Source organism: Mesoplodon mirus (genome assembly GCF_964341445.2).
Source record: "Mesoplodon mirus genome assembly, chromosome: 8".
NCBI classification, from domain to species: domain Eukaryota; kingdom Metazoa; phylum Chordata; class Mammalia; order Artiodactyla; family Ziphiidae; genus Mesoplodon; species Mesoplodon mirus.
In genome coordinates, this window is record NC_138984.1 from 28,866,890 (window position 1) to 28,884,689 (window position 17,800).

General features: G+C 41.1%; 1 protein-coding gene across 10 annotated transcripts in view; it reads left to right on the plus strand.

The window, feature by feature from the left end:
• The window catches only part of PLEKHM3 (pleckstrin homology domain containing M3), a 191,335-nt gene that overhangs the window by 119,014 nt on the left and 54,521 nt on the right, over nt 1–17,800 (plus strand). Inside the window, exon 8 of one of the 10 annotated variants that reach the window (XM_082631343.1) lies at nt 4,021–4,183. The exons of the other annotated variants lie outside the window; for them this stretch is intronic. Within the exon in view, the coding sequence (XP_082487469.1) occupies nt 4,021–4,074 (54 nt within the window). The 3' untranslated portion in view covers nt 4,075–4,183. Of the gene's footprint in view, nt 1–4,020; nt 4,184–17,800 lie in introns of those variants that run through there. 10 annotated transcript variants of the gene reach the window in all.

Consider the following 17,800-nt stretch of genomic DNA (forward strand, 5'->3'; position numbering starts at 1 on the left):
CCACCTTTGTTAGTCTTGCAGAGAGACCTTCAGAGCTTGAACCAGAAGGTGGGTTTTGGCTTCCAAGTAAAGGTACGCACATCCGGCACCTGTCTCTGAAGAAGGCACGCCCTTTCGGTGGGCTGTGCACAGATGTCTTTTCAGTTTTAACAAGAAGCATTCTGTACGTTTTATAGAACCATAGAATACCTATTTTGTGTGCTGAAAAAAATACTGAGTCCACGCTATTTCTGCAACTATAGAAGGGAGGAGCTTCCCGGACTGAAATGTTGGCAGAAACAAAGAGAACCCATGTTCCTTCCCACCTGCAATTATAGTTTTACTAGCTTGTAAAGCACACACAGATTTGCAGTGCATTCTTCCCTTGCAGTTGGGGAGAGGCCCTGCTGCGAGTGTAATTGGCTTTCTAGCTTCCTTTAACGTTGAGGTGGAAGGGAGCTGGACTGAAGGGCCTTTTAGTCTTAGAATTGACTGATGTTGAATTGTGTTAAAATCCCATGCGTCTCCCTGAATCCATGTGTTCCATTAAGTCTTAGTCAGGAGTGGAAACACAGCTTACCTCTGAAAATATCCCCATCCCTATCACTTCTCATAGCTTATAAAAGCCAAGTTTCTTTTGAAAAAAAAACAACAACAACGCATTTTTAACTTAACCCTCATAGGGATTATTCTCAACCCTGTTAACCCGTGTGGTTAAAGCTATATGGCATCTTTATTTTTTTAATTTATTTTATTTTTGGCTACGTTGGGTCTTTGTTGCTGTGTGTGGGCTGTCTCTATTTGCAGCGAGCGGGGACTACTCTTCCTTGTGGCGCGCGGGCTTCTCATTGCGGTGGCTTCGCTTGTTGTGGAGCACCGGCTGTAGGTGCCGGGGGCTTCAGTAGTTGCAGTACGCGGCTCAGTAGTTGTGGCTCGCGGCTCTAGAGCGCAGGCTCCGTAGTTGTGGCGCACGGGCTTAGTTGCTCCGCAGCATGTGAGATCTTCCCGGACCAGGGCTCGAACCCGTGACCCCTGTATTGGCTGGCGGATTCTTAACCACTGTGCCACCAGGGAAGCCTATATGGCATCTTTAAATGACAATTTCATACGGTATATCTAACTTTGGACCACTTTCTTCTCTGGCTTTGGCGCCTCCGTGCCCAAGAGGAGAATCACAAGTGCATTTGGATAAAAACTGCCTTTATCACCTCACTTCTTGGGTCCTGAGTTTCCTCATTTGTGATGTGAAAAGGTTGAATTAAGCAATTTTTAAAGCCCTTTCCAGCTCTAGGACTCTGGTTCCATGATTATAGAATCCTTGAGAAGCAATTAAGTTGTGGAAGCCACTCTACCTGTATCTACTTTCTGGGGTTTCCCAGCCAGTTTGCATAGAGCAGCCAAGCTCTGGGCACAGCCCGGAACCTGGGAGGAGAGCCAGATCTTAGCTCCTTCAGTTCTAAGTGACAAATACAAGATTTCCATTTGCCAAAGGTCAGCTGGTATTTCAACTTATCATTAAATAGAAGTTTGAAATGTTTTCACAAATACAACCTAAAAGACAGCTTACAAAAACAAGTCAAATATTACTGATTTCATATATTCCTTAAACACAAATTGTCTTCGTAATACCTTACACTCCAGTGGCAGTTTGAAACAATACCCAGCACACAAAAGTTGGCCAATAAAAACATGCAGAAGAGAATATGCCATTTGGTGGGTTTGTTACTAAGGTGGGCAGCGTCACTCAGGTTATCTGGTGAACGGTGGGTTGGTTTTCTCGGTGCTAACAGCAGAGATCCCACTGCAGCTCAGACAATAAAAGGATAGAGCAGGGCTTCCCTGGTGGTGCAGTGGTTAAGACTCCATGCTCCCCATGCAGGGGGCCCGGGTTCGATCCCATCCCTCATGCATGCGGCAACTAAGAGTTCACATGCTGCAACTGAGGAGCTGGTGAGCCGCAACTAAGGAGCCCACCTGCTGCAACTAAGACCCAGCGCAACCAAATAAATAAATAAATATTTTTTTAAAAAAGTTGGGGCATTAATAAGGGAAGGTGTAGACCTGATGAGAAAAGGAAATCCAGGGAAGGATACTGTGAATGGATTCTTGGCTGGAGGAGAGGTCAAGGGTGCAGAGAAAGTCTAGGCAATGGTGGGTAATAAAACTGCTGATTGGAGTTTCACCTTTTTCTCCTTTCTTTGCCTACTGCCTGCTGGGAGTAGGGACTCATCATCCTACAGGCAGGTAACAGGGGCTAGAAAGGGCCAGGATTCTCAGCCTGCGGACTTCGCCCCCAGAGTGGTTAAGGCACAGTCTCACTGAAGGCCAGGGGCCTGCTCACTCCACTCTCATGTCATAGCACTTAGTCGAGGAGAAAGAGAAAGGAACATTCAGTAAACCTACTACCCAAGGTAACAATAGCAGTCTATCCCTTACCAAGTCACATCCTATCTCTGGCACTTAAAATCTTTGTCTGTAAGATGAGAAGGTTGTACTAATAATTAGATTAACAATGGCTACTTTTTATTATATGCTCAAGAAATGTTAGTTACTTGTATTATTGAATGCTTACTTTAGGCCAGATCTTGTTTGAAATCTACGTGGATTATCTCATTTAATCCTCACAACGATTATCATCCACCTTTTGCCAGTGGGATGAACTTGCCCAAAGTCATCTAGCTAAAGTGGAGGAGCCAGGACCCAGGCTGTCCTGTTCTAGCACATACTCTTTTGCTTTTTCAACTTTGTATGAAATTTTTCAGACTTATCAAAACGTAAGTAACAACTACTTCCCGCTGCCTGATTACTGCTGTAACTGTAGGTATTCCCTTCGCCAGTGGGCACGCCCTCCGAGCTGCTACACTGTACTGTCTGCTTCCAGCACTGACGTTCTCTATTTCTAGAGGCAAACTGGTAGCAAGATCCACCTGGCAGCAAGGCCCAGCCCCACCATTGCTAAAGCCCCACCAAGTGTTTCACTGGGTGGAGGGAGGGAATACTATGGCAAAGAGGGGACCAGAACAAGGTGTCCATGCACCCATCGCTAGCCAGAGAGCCAACACGTGGCATGAATCCCAGAGCCCAGGACACTGGTGTAGCCAGTGTGATCATAGCAGTCAGGCCCAGCCCCCCACCCAGTTCCCCTACACAGGCCATGGCCTCTAAAATTTTTACAGATCCGTCTGACCACTGGCATGGTGGTCAAAACGGAATTTCCATTCTGTCCAACCCATTGACCTGGAGTTGTCAAAAACAGCAAATTTCTATAACAAAGAACTGGATAACCCAGGAATGCAGGCTAAATACATATGGATTTGTGACGCTATGAATTCGCTTTTTGTGTTTCAAAAGTTTGGAGTTAACACATTCTACATTCATAGCTATGGCTGGCCTGTGTCCATGTGTGTTTTTGTATTTACAGCTAGTCTGATTCCAAAAAGGACATTTGTGGTAGAGCTTCTCTCCCTCCTCGTGTGTGTGTGTGTGTGTGTGTGTGTGTGTGTGTTTTCATAACTGTGACTAATTTTCATTTCCATCCCTTTCCATTGGTTTGAATCATTGGCATATACACTTATCAAAGATGATTCTTTGCTGCTCGGGATCCTGCATGCTTGGAGTTCTGCTAGCATCCCTCCCACAGAATGTGGTTAGGAAACCCAACTCTTCTAGAATTGCCTTTAGCCTGAAGGTTCCCCCCAGCTACTGGAAAGACAGAGAGCAAAAATCTCTGATGCAGCTGACATTTTAGGTGTGTATATAATTTACCAAATTGTTGGCCACTCAGCTCTTAGTCAGTGGTCACAAAAGGAATTAGCAACCCTCCCCTGCTATCCCAAAACCCGAAGAAGGAAGGGTGTTACTTGGCTTTGGCACAGGCCTGCTGGCACAGTGTCAGACAGCAGCACAATGGCACATTTTGGCCGCAGAAGACTTAGGGGTGGCAGAAAGGGCCAAAATAGTTGTGGCATAAGTTGGCCAAGATATTAAGCAGATCTGAGTTTAATTTAATGTAGAGATAACAACTCTTTTTTTGTTTTCCAGCTGGCTGCTGCTTTCTCTGTCTCCATGGGACCACAGATTTCAGCCAGGAGTTAGTTCATAAGGGCATTAAAGTCCTTTCAAAGTGAGACATGTAATGGTCTTTACACAGGCTTTCACATTTGGCTGGGCAAGATGGAGTAAGGATAAAAAGGCACATGAGGATCTGGGGGAAGCTGAAAATGGATCTTGAGGCTTGAATTCCTCCTATGCGTTTGCTTAAGCCACATTGCCTGAGCTTAGAATAGAGAGGCAGGCAGTCTGTCTCCTTGGGATAAGGAAGGATTTGGAACTCAGCGACTCTGAGGTCTTGGCCCCTACTGTGTTTTCTGGTTTGTTTTGTTAGCAGGAGCAAGTTATTCTAGTTTCTTGCTTCTGGGGTTTTCTTCTGCACACTTATAAGCTGAGTCTCCACCCCGCTGATGGCAATGGGGTGGATGGAATGGGATAATGAAAGGGGTGGAGAGAGAAGTTGATTCAGCTGCTTAGGATGAGGGAGGCAAAGAAACTTCAGACCTCGGAGCTAGCATCTGAGTCCATCGAGGGTGGGGAGGGAAGGGGCACCACAAGGACTGAAGTCCTCCCAATACAGGAGAGAAGCTGGTCTTTGAGACACTACTGTGGCCAGCACACCAGCTCATTGTCTGAATGGTGATTTTATTACCCATGAAATGGTTAAGCTGTAGTATTCATAGTGTTGAGAAAAGTAATCCATGAAGTATAACTGATCAAAAGTGATGAGATATACCTAAAAATGTTAGAATGGTAAATTTTATGCTACATATATTTACCACAATAATAATAATAATGAAAGAATACTCTTAAATGATCATGAGCTTCTCAGGAAAGTACTCCTTGACTATATTCTACAACCTTTCATGTAGTTGTTAACTGCTAGGTACTGTGATGCAGTGAATTAAAAATGCACGTAAGATGAGATACACGTGCTGGTGGGCAGTGCACTGAAAGAGTCCTCTGAACTGGGAGGAGAGATGCATTTAGGAGAAGGGACCAACCCCTCACATCCAGGATCCAGAGGGGCTGGCCCAGTGGGGTGTCCTCAGTTCCCAGGCTGGGAGCAGAAAAGGTGGTTTGATGATTCTTGCCAAGACTGCTTTGCTTTCCCAAAATAATATGTCACCTGAGTTGCTTGGTTCTTAGGCCTGTTCGCAAGAGCTTTTTAAAACAATCCATAAGTGAAAGAGTCAACCTTGAATGCAAGTCTTTATCTTATCCATCCTGCTACTAAGAACAGTGCCTGGGCAAGAGGAAGTGCCCAATAAACATGGGTGAATGAATGAATCAGTTATTAGAAGAGGAAGACAGGAATGAGAATGAACTTGAAAGACAGGAATGAGAATGAACCCAATAAACATGGGTGAATGAATGAATCAGTTATTAGAAGAGGAAGACAGGAATGAGAATGAACTTGAAAGGGGCTGTGCATTACTACAAGCTCTGTTGTTGCGTAGTGAGCATTTGTGAACTGAAGTCCTCACCAACATTTCTCTTTTGTTTTTCTCTTTAGTACTATTTGGTCCTGAGTTCAAACACCTGACTTCCCAGTAAACCTGTAAATATTCATGGTCTGTTGTGGCTCCAGCATGCCCTCTGAAAGGCAGTTTAGCACAGTAGTTGAGGGTATAGAGTCTGGAGCCAGACAGCCTGGGTTTGCATGTTAGCTGCACTCCTTCCAGCTGTGTGATCTTGAGCAAGTCACCTAAACTGTTATGCCTCAGTTTCCTTACCTGTAAAATGGGGATGATTAAAGTACCTACCTCACAAGATGGTGAAGTTAAGCGAGTTACAAATACATAAAGTACTTGGAAGAATGCCTGACGTATAGTGAATGCTGCCCTTGAAAGTCCCTCACCGTATTATTGACAAGATTCAGCTGATTTACAACACTAATGAGGCTTTAGCATGCACCCTATGACCACAGGTGCCTCCTTTCTCTGTGCCTTTTATTCTGACTAGCAGTTCTAGCTATCCGTGAATAGGAAGAACACCTTAACTGACATTAGAAACTCTGAAATGTTACAAAGGGGATTCCCTCCCTGGACAATTTGACATTTATTTCACACCCTAATTCTACCTCTACTACCAATCTTTTTGTAGTTTAGACGGCTTCAATTTCTCCATCTCTGACATGGATAATAATTTACCTTACATGACTCATAAGGAAACTAATAAAATATATATTGAAATTTTATCAAAGTACCTTAGCAAACTATTAAGTGTAATGAAGATGTTTTCAAATGGCCCAACACTAATACTGGCATTTAAAAAATACATTGAAAACAGTAGTTGACTTGTTAATAATGATACTCTTTAAAAGCAGTATTATAAAGCTAAGTAGTGATACCCCCAACAGGAGAAGCAAAAAAAGACAATATGTAGCCATCTTGATATAGAGCAGAAATTCAAAGTCAGAGTTTGGTAGGGTGACATTGCTAGGGACATTGCACTTAATGATGGCCTTTGCTACTATCAGGTCTTACAGCATATTCTTTAGTAGTAAGTTACTATATATGTAAGTGTGCACAAATATATATGCAAATACATAGTATACACCATCATGTATTTAAGGAAATGGTCTCTTCTCCATAATCTGAAGATTCCTGGTAACTCCATTTTAATTTAATAACATACATTCTCACTTGATCTCAACCACCTGCTTCCTAGGATGCCCTATAATTTATACTGTTGACATTACCTTGTGACAGGAATTACGAGCACTACAGCCAGCTTGGGATTCTTAAAAAAATGAATGAAGAATAAAGAGGAAAAAGCAATAACCGTGAATGGGGAGGGGCTGGAGGTGGCAGGAGAAGAGGAGGGCAGCTTGGCCCAGGAGTGGCGTTGGAAGTGGGAAAGGAGAGGGAGCTGGCTGCCTCGGGACGTGTTATTTTTCCTGTGGCTTCTTGCTCCTCTCCACCCCCACCTCTTCCAGTCTGAGCTTCGAGTACAGTTGAATTTTCACCGCAGAGCTTGGCTGGGTCTCCTCAGGGACTTTCTCTTTCCCATCTTTCCATAAATTATAGGTTTGCACATGAGAGCAGAACAGATGATTCCCATTATCTTTTGGGTTGGGTTAGGATTTTTTTTTTTTTAAACCTCCTGCCCACTCTTAAATGTGTATCCTAGTTCAGGGAGGTGGAATTTTTATTAACAGTGGCCCATCCACCAACGAATTGCTCCCCTCTTCCTTAATAGGATGGTTTTAATCTGGTTTCCTTGACCAGTGTGACTGTGATCATTTTCCTTGGCCTTTAAATACTCTCAGGAAGTCATTGCTCCAGGAGAACAGGGCCTGTCGGAGTTGTTCACCCATAACCCCAGCACCTGGAACCGTGCCCAGCATCGTGCAGACTCCCCATGAATGTATATGTATTATGGTGGTAGCGTGACATTTCTAAGGCACTATTATACTTTCATAAATGACCCATCAGATCATTGTAAAGGAATCGGACAGATCCAAAAGAGTTAATTTACCCCAGAGCATAGAGGTCATTTATAGATAGGGTGTAAGGCTCACTAAAAGCTAGAGCCACTGTAAGTAGTTAAGGTTTATTGAGCTCCAACCCTGGGCACTCTTTTTGATTAGATACCCAGACCAGATGCAAACTCAGTAAAGAAAGGGGAAGGGAGAGGGAGGGGATATGGGGATGTATGTATACGTATAGCTGATTCACTTTGTTGTACAGCAGAAACTAACACAGCATTGTAAAGTAATTATACTCCAGTAAAGATATTTTAAAAAAGAAATAAAAAGAAAGGGGAAGGGAGTTTACTGCCTTGCATCTGAGCTCATTCTGCTCTTTTTTGGTACAGTACTCAAGCTAAGCCTTCTAAAAGAAGTAAGTCCTAGGGAAAAGGTGCAAAAGAAAATGAAAAGATGTGACCTAATTCCACTTCCAGAATTTGGAACATTCTATTACTTATAGACATGAGTAGAGTGAAGGAATTTTCCAAAAAAATGTCCTTGACTCTGTGGGAGGAGGAAGAGAAGTAGGAAAGGACAGATAACATTTTTTAAGAAAGAATAATGTTTCATGCTGAATTCACTAGTAAAGTTGGGAGACCTGCCTGAAAGAGCAAGGAAAATGAGGATGATAACTTGGTCTCATCAGAAGAGAAGCCTAGCAATGAAGAGGGCTGTAGAGAAAAGGGAGGCAAGTTATAAATGGGGGATCATGACAGCAAAAAAGGAAAAGCTGAAATGTTCAACTTGAGACACCAGAGGAAGAAACAGCCAAGGTTGAGTGGAGAGGAAGAGGAGGAAAAAGAGATGTTACCAAGAAGCATGTTGTAGCGATGGAAGAAACTGCCCTACAGTGAATGGACAGAGACTGGAGAAGATATTTTTAAAATCCAGATCCTTTGAATGAGGCCGCCATCAAGTAGACCCATTAGAGGGTCTAGAGATTACTATAAATTTTCAATTTGACCTTATCTTGTAGTTTAATAAACTAAATATATACTTGTCCACTATCTCTTGCCCTAACCTTGACCAAGATCTACTAAATTAATACCCTCTCTTTCTACTTGACTACCCTGGCAGCACTGTTGTTCTCACTGTACTAAATATAGTTCCAGGGACAAAAGGGATGAGACCCATGAAAGGCAACAGCTTAAGATATGTTAATATATGTCTTTCTTGTGCAAGACCAACTAATCCATCTCAGGAGCCCCCTAGAACTACTGCTTTTTGATGTTAGCTTATTTATTTGGTGATGAGTAAGTCCTCCTGTACTGTATGTCATAATATAAATTAAATCATAACATGTGAGGGTTAAATCTCCCCACTCTGAGGGTTAAATCCTATGTTAATTCTATTGTTTACTCTAACAAGAGGAGACATTAACTTCATAATTAAAAGCCTAATATATTTGGATGGCCTTGTTTACCTAAGTAGTGACTTGCAGTTAAGATCCTGAAAGCCTTTCTCTATGGTGTAATCTTTTTTGTGTCAAACACATTGTGTACTATGCCTTAAAGACAAAGATATATCATTCAGACTTGCTCTTGACCTAGAAAATGGGCCATGGAAGGAAACTTAAACCAAATGAACATTAAGTTGCCTTAGATGCACGAGTACCAAGTTATTCATTTTAATTCAAATTAGCAAAGGAATTGTCATTCTTATTCCCTAGCTACATGTTCTCTCCAGAAATACATTACTGTATCACTATATGCCTGATATAGTCTAACAGATGCCTAGACCTTTGGTGTTTCTCAGAGTGTGGGATAGTAAGGATAACTATTGATATTAACACTTTTAAGATCTTAATATCTGTTGCTTACCATTCTAAGAGCTTTACCTGTATCTACTCATTTGATTCTCACAATGAAGTGGGTATTATTGTTATCCCCATTTCATAGATAAAAACCTTAAGCAGAGAAGTAAATGACTTGCTCAAGGTCACCAGCTGGTACGTGGGAAAGTCTCAGAATTTGAACCGAGTTAGCCATTGCTCTTACTTACTATGTAAGGATACCTCTGATTCCATGGAATGTCTACTAAAATGATATTAGTTGATATAAGAGATGCTTTTAGGCAGTACATGGTCATAGCATTAAATGACATTTAATTACATAATAAGAAAGTTATTCTCTTCAGTTCTCTTCCTGTCCTTGAGGTTATATCAAGCAAAGTTTCATTCTGGTGCTGGTGTGACCTGAACCCCTAACACCAGTGTATCTCCGTTTTCAACAGTTAGCTGTAGGCTCAGGGCCTTCCAGCAGTTGGGTTATCTTGATTTCATGGCAAGGGATATTGGCTTTCCATTTATGGTATTCATAGATGACTTTCATTTTAAAATAAATTTATTTAAGCAAACAAATGACTCAATTGAAATTAATTAACACAAGTGGAATGCAGCTATGAAAATGTTTGTGAAGGTGTTTTCAAATGATTGAAGTTTGGGAAACACTTTCCCAATTCTTCTATTTTGAAATTCACTTTAAAGCAATAGTTTTAGCAAATAGTGAGATCCTTGTTCTCTTATCACAGAAAAATTCCAACTTCCCTCTGTGGGTTGAGGACTCATCCGGGATGGAGTTTTCACCAGGTCATGCAGAAGGGAGAAAAATATAATGTGGTGAATTTTTAATAATACCACATATATTCAGTTGAAAATATTTTTCTGAAATCATACTGTTTCTACTTTTTTGGTGTTAAAATCCCCTTCCTTTCTTATGAAATGCTGGTAATAGTAGCTGAAAAGTTTTGTTTTGTTCTTAATGTCCTTACTAGGCAAAATTAAAAACTGGACACTTTTAAAAAATTGTACTGATCCAGAAAACATGTAATCTGGGTGCCATTGCTCAGTCACTCTATTCATGGTATGATTCCTCTCAGTTGCCCAGCAGCCCTGAGTACTTCAGGAAGGGTGATATGGAATCATGCCAATCCTTTCTAAAGTGCATTCAAGCATTTTCTTCAGGGAAATTATTAAATAACTCCTGTTTATGGAATTCTCTTACGTCTGTTCTTTAGGTTTATAGTTTTCCTATTAGGACTGCAATGCTAATTATTAATAAAATAGTTTTTGAAAGATGTAGTATCTGCAATAACTATTGTGAGCAACCAATCCATTGGAATACTTACACTTGCTAAGATATGTTTATTTCATTTTCACTTCCAAAATGGAAAGTTCAGAGCATAGTTGAGAAATACTTTAGTAGTTATTGTTTTTTTCTTGTTTTGTTTTTCTTTAATGTAGCTGCAGTTGTTTCTGGGACTCAGGAGAAAGGGAAGCTAAAAAAATTGGACAGATTTAAGAAGATTTTAAAAGGTTGTTATTTTTCTGTCTCTGTTTCTTCACTGTTTTGACCAACACATTAGTATTTTACATGAGATTTCAGAGTTGGTCTAGAAAGAGGCCATTTGGAGATACAGAAAGATCTGTAAAAGAGAAAGCAGGAGGCCCAAAATGCCCAAAGTCAAGAAGACTAGAGTTAGAAGGGTTAACTATAGGGTGAAAGCACAAACAAAAAGCAAACTTCAAGGACTCCAGCAGGATTTAAGGTGGTTTTTCAGAATATGTACGAGTTAGCCAGGGAAGATCTGGCAAGTTCAAGACTAGCGTTGGCCAGCAAACCCAAAGCAACAGGATCACTGCCATTGTCACTGCTCTAAGGAAAAGAATATAAACTAGGCTCAGACCAAGACATTCCCAAGCACCTGGATCACTCTCAGTGGATATTACTGGCTTGCATGGAGCTTTTATTTTACTAACTCTAAGATGTCTGAGTAGCCTTCTCCCTTACACGGCTTTCCCTTGTGCCTTAAATGATCTTTATAGGAGGGAGACATGTAGGTTCTCATCCTCATCTACCCTTTGGCCTCAGTTTTAGCAGCAGATGGCAATAGCTTGTTTCTTGTTGACTCTAAGCCCCATGTCCATATGCAGTCTTTTATGATCTAGTGCAAGGGGAGCTGGAACAGACCTATCACACTAATGTCATCTTTGTTCTCTTGGGAGTAGCCATGACCCAGAGTACCTGCAGGAGACAGAGCCAGACTGAAATATGTGGATACCCAGGCAGCTAATAATTTGGCATCCTACTCATTGATACTCTTTAAACCTATTTTCAATATGTACTTAAATAGTATTTAATAGGTTTAGTAGATAGGGGAAGAGAAACTGATTTTCTACTAATAAAAATACATTTGGGCTTCCCTGGTGGCACAGTGGTTAAGAATCTGCCTGCCAATGCAGGGACATGGGTTCAAGCCCTGGTCCAGGAAGATCCCACATGCCACGGAGCAACTAAGCCCGTGCACCACAACTACTGAGCCTGCGCTCTAGAGCCCGCGAGCCACAACTACTGAGCCCGCGTACTACAGCTACTGAAGCCTGCGTGCCTAGAGCCCATGCTCCGCAACAAGAGAAGCTACTGCAATGAGAAGCCCACGTACCGCAACGAAGAGTAGCCCCCACTCACCGCAACTAGAGAAAGCCTGCGCACAGCAACGAAGACACAACGCAGCCAAAAATAAATAAATTAAATAAATTTTTAAAAATCATATATACCTCTTTATGTTGAAAATGAGGAATTTATTACATGCTCTGACAGTAACATTATCTTTTTAGCTTATTGAATGGAATTCCTAATAAATGTTTCCATAACTCTGAACTGGATAGTGTTAACCGTTCAGACTCTCCAAGAGTATAAGCACCATACTTGAATATAGTTACAAAGTCTTGTTAAAAAATATAAGTTTTTTTTTTTTTGACTTGCATGTCAGCAAAATGTTTTTAGCTTTTCTATATACCAGATCTTGTCATCTGAGACTAGAGATGGTTTTACATCTTCCTTTTCAATCTGGAGTTTTACATTTCTTTTTCTTGCCTAATTAACCTGGCTAGAACCACTAGTACAATGTTGAATAGATGTGGTGAGTCTGTTCGTGATCTTAGAGGAGAAAGCATTTAGTTTTTCACCATTCAGGATGAACTGACTTTTTCATAGACAGGTTATTTCCTCAACCTAATACAGGCTTCTTTTCCTAGTTTGTTGAGTGTTTATCATGAAGAGGTGCTGGATTTTGTCAAATGCTTTTTATGCATCTATTGAGATCATTATGTGGTTTTTGTCCTTTATTCTATTAATGTGGTAATTTAATGTAATCAAACTATTACACTGTTTGATTTTCAGATGTTAAATCAACCTTGCATCCCTGGGATAAATCCCAATTGATCATAGTATCTCTTTTTTTTGTGTGTGTGATACACGGGCCTCTCACTGTTGTGGCCTCTCCCACTGCGGAGCACAGGCTCCGGACGTGCAGGCCCAACGGCCATGGCTCACAGGCCCAGCCGCTCTGCGGCATGTAGGATCCTCCCGGACCAGGGCACGAACCCGTGTCCCCTGCATCGTCAGGTGGACTCTCAACCACTGTGCCACCAGGGAAACCCCTAATTCTTTTCATATGTTGCTGGATTCAATTTGCTAGTATTTTATTGAGGATATTTTCATCTTTTTCCAACTTTTCTATAGTTCTTATTTTCTCTAGGCTTTTTGTTTGCAATTTTTATGGAATCAGTTGAGTTTAGTCTTTATTTAACAAAAATTAATCTCTTGCACCCATGTAAGTTGACTAATACTGCAGATGACTGTCAGCTGCTTCATTGCAGAACTATTTCCCTGGCTTGTAGTTACTCTGTACACCTTACACATGCTTACTACCAAAATGCTCAGTACTCTATATAAGGAAGCTGTTTTAAAATTTCATTGCTATCTTCTTATCCTCAAGTGGGACTAGTGCACAATTACCAGTAATTTAAGGAGTGGCTGTGGAAACCCAGCCTCACTGGCTCCTTATTTCCAATTTATTTGGCGAGAATGTAGTACAGTTTACCAGTTCACGCCCCAGGACTGGCTGGGCCACACCTTAAGCTAGCTCCAGGGGCTTAGAAGAACCTCATCATCGGATTCTGGCATTAGGGTTCATAGTCCCTGATGATCAGAATAGATCTAAGGCCACAGAAGAGAGCTCTCTGGGATTCTTTCCATTTTGTGTTGTGCCAGCCATTGTTTTGGAAAGCATAGTCACAAAACAATACTCACATCTTATCTTCCTTTTTCAGTTATTTTATCTGGGAGAAAGGAGACAGAATACCTAACTGAACACATGGTACCAAAGCCTTGCCAGTTGGTGGTGAAGTCACATGTGTGGAGCTTCCCAAGTTTTGAGTGCGTGACTGAGCTTGTTGAGCAGGTATGGCAGGTACCAAGACATAGACTTGGATCTGCCTTTTAATCTGGACTAACTACATCAGTGGAAAATGATTTTTGTTATTTGATTAGAGCTCTAGGAGTAGCCAACTCTCATTGTGATAGCTCAGGCCTTTTATAACTGTTTTCGGAGAGAGAGAAAAGAAAACAGAACAACTCTGACCATGGTCTAAAGCCAGGCTTCTGTCACTAAGCAATAAAGAAAAAGCTCAAGTAGCCCTTGCATAAGTGGGAATTTGTGGTTTCTAAAGCTGCCCATTCCCCAAATGACTAAAATATGTTATTGGCATTTGGCATTGTTTCCTATGTTTTGCTCTCCTTAAATTTCTCTTTAAAAGAGTTTGAGTTTAAAGGCAGAACCACTGAAAAATGCAATTTAATCATAGAACTGTGAAAGGCCAGCCCAGAATTAACCCCAGGATGCCCTGTTTTGTTTTGTTAAACCAGAACTTTGAACCAGGCTTATTCTCAGGGGGTGCTGGAAAGGCTAAGGGTAGGCAGGAGGGGAGGAAAAGAGGGAGGCAAAGGAAAGAAAATGAGTAGGCCAGACCAGCCCTGGGATGGCTCTGCCATGCCCCAAGGGCTTTGCTCCCTCACTAGGCAAAGTGACTCCGAGACTTACACTGGAATGAGTAGGAGAAAGGGAATGGAAGTGGAAATTGAAGGAGAACCCAGAGTCAGGGGGAAGAGTGAGAGGACTCAGTGGCAGAACAGTCTCCCATATCGCAGGCTGTCAGGGCACAGAACACAAAACTTCCAGGGGCCTCTTGGCCCCAATTCACTTTTTAAAAAGTGGTGTTTTTCTCCCAGATTATAACAGCATACTCATTGCAGAGAATTTGGGAAGTATAGGCAGTTACTGAGAGAAAATAACCATCCTGGCAGCATGGCAGAGAGGTTCAGATCGCAGCCCTTGAAGACCTGAGTTTGAGCCCCACTACTCAGTGTCCTCATCTATAAAAGCAGGGGTGGTGAGATCCCTGCACTGGTGATGCGAGGATTGTAGGAGATCAGACCTGGCCAGGGCTAGTTGCTGCTGCTGCTATCATAAGCCCCCACCACAGTTAACACTGAGACACACATCCAGCGAGTTCTTTTCTATGCATTCGTAGGTATGAAACATGGCCATTCTTTACAGCATATAAATTTTTATCTTGCTTATAACTTAAAAATACCTACTGCTTCTGAAGATTGTTAATTCCTATGTTAAGATCCCATTGCTGTAGTTAGTTTAACCTCCTTTTTATTGGACATTTTGGGGTTTCCAATTTTGTAGTATTATAAATAATACTATGATATACATCCTTGTGCCAGAATCACTTAGTTTCTCACTATTTAAGAGAAATTCACCTGAGTAACTACTAGAGTGGAGAGTTTGAACTTTTTAAAAGCTTTAGATACAATTTACTGTATCTATACCCACACCAACAGTGTAAGCAAATTCTCTCTTTATATCACTGGAGCATTAGCCATTGTCATTTAAAAACTGCAACTCTTTGGTAATATTAGAGGCAAAAAAAAATTTCTCCTTTTTGACTTTGCATATCTACTTTTTATGATTTGTGAGCCTAAACATTTTTATATGTTTATTGCTAATTCCATTTTTTTAATGAGTTGTTTGATTATATCTTTTGCCCATTTTGGGGTAGGCTGTTTTTTCAGTTTATGTGAGCTCCTTCTATATTAGGCTATCAACACTTTAAGTGTGATATTTTCCCTAGTTTGGTTGTTTGAATTTTATATATGATGTTTTTTGGTAAATAGAAGTTTAACTCTTATGTTTCCAGATCTGTCCATTTTTCCCCTTGTGAGATATTTTTCCATGGCTTTAAAGCCTGAAAAGCCTGTCACCATGCTTAGATCAGATAATGATCATTTGCATTTTCTTGTCTTTTAAAAATAATTTTATATGTTTAATAATTTAATAAATGTCCAGGATTTATTCTACTTCATGACATAAAGTGAGGATGTAGTTTGATTTTCCCCCAAATGGGTAAGCAGTCATTTCAGCTCCTTTTTTAAAATAATCAATCCTTCCTGTGCTACTTTTTATTCCATATTTATCATAATCTAATTACATGTGTGTTCTGGGATCTGTTTCTGAGCAGTCACTTCCACTTCCTCAATAGCAATTCTGATGCCAGCACCAATTATTTGAATTGTATGATATATTTTTATGTCTGATAGTGTAAATACAATCTCTTATTCTCATTTTACAAAATTGATTTATCATGCCCGCGCTTTTATTCTTGTAGATCAACTTTGGAATCACCTTGTCCACCCAATATACTTTGTAAATTATTTTAATAATTGTGCCGATTCTGAGTTGGATTTCTGTACTTTTTCTTAACAATGAGAATTTTTAGCTTGGGACTTAAAACATGTATGTAGTTTAAATTTATGGAAGAATAGTGTGCTAAAGAATCAAGTGACTTATTTTATAATCTTAAATACAAGTATGATTGAATGATCACAACCGAATGCTGCCATAGTTTGTCGGGAGGTCGTTGCAGAGCCAGCCGCTTCCCAAGTTGTGAGACTTATGCAGATTGCACATTAATACTCACTTTTGAGGTACCAAAGGAACTGAACATGTACCAAATGTTCAAATGCTTTGGTATTTTTCATTCTGCATAATCAACAAGAATGTTAGCTATTCCAATGATAAAATGCTTTTCAAGAGCAGTTCAAAAATTGCCCACTACGGCCTTTCCAGCTGCCAAAGAATTCATCCTCCAATTGTCCTCATGTTTGAGGAGCTGGCTAGCTCATCCCTCAGGAATTATCCATGTCCCAGGAGTGCATGAATCACACAGCCCCAAGAGGTTCTGCTAAAGTACACCTGGTGTTTAACTGGCAGCAACTTCTCCATTTGCCCTCTGTGTTCATGCCATTAGCCCATAACCCCATCTGGCCAAAGACCTGCCATTTTGTTTGGACAGAGCTGCCATTCCAGGGCCTGCCCTAGGAATATTCCAGAAGTACTCAGTTTCAGCTTTTCTAATGCAGAGGTCAAATGCACTTGGAAAGACCTAGAATAGAAATAGAGCAAGAGCCATTCTTCCTTAACTAGTCATCTGTTTATACCTGTGGAAAGCAGCAGAGCAAGAGGGGTAAATTGGTGGCCAGAGTCAAAAAGGCCTTAGAAACTAGGTGACACTTGAGCCAGGTATGAGAGCATGTGACTTGAGGGGGGGAATGGCAGCCAAGTAGGGAGGATCACACACTGCAATCAGACGACCCAGTTCAGACTCCAGCTTTGATGAGCTCTCTGACCATGAAACAAGTCCCGTAATCTTCCTGTGTCTCAGTTTACTTATATGTAAAATGAGTATGATACTAGTTTGGACAGTTGCAGTAAGAATTGGAAATAGATACAGAAGTATCCAGAACTCATACATGGTCATAGCAATGAATGGTAGTTATTTAGAGAGCAGGAGATTGATGAATGGCAGATAAAAACCAGAAGCAAGTGTGGAAAGACAGGCTGTACCTAGCTTGTGGAAGCCCTTGTAGGGCCTGCTAAGGAGTTGAGAGCTCATCCCATAGGGGCTAAAGAGGCCTCCGGGAGTTTTCATTAAAGAAATGCCAGCTCTAGGACAGCACTAAAGCCTAATGTGTAGCACTTGGGCTCCAGGAACCCAGCTCCCTACTCTACACATCCCAGCTGGGTGACCTTGGGCAAATTACTCAATCCTTCTAAGCCTCAGTTCTATCACCTATAAATTGGTTACGATAAAAATACTGACCTTCAGGGGTCTTGCGAATAATAATAGTTATTTATTTAATGCTCGCTGTGTGCCTGCCAATGTTCTAAGTGCTTGACTTGCGTTATCTTAAAGGAGGTCATGAATTTAAAAGCTTAGGGCAGTGATTGGCACATATTAACAGTTAATCACTGCTGTGAGGGTGGTGCAACAGCTGATGTCATTATTCTTATCGTTCGGTCAAATCTGTATTTTAGTAAGATCCTTCTGGTGATGGCATAGAGAATGGGCTGCAGTGGTTGAGGCTGGAGACCAAGAGAACAGATATT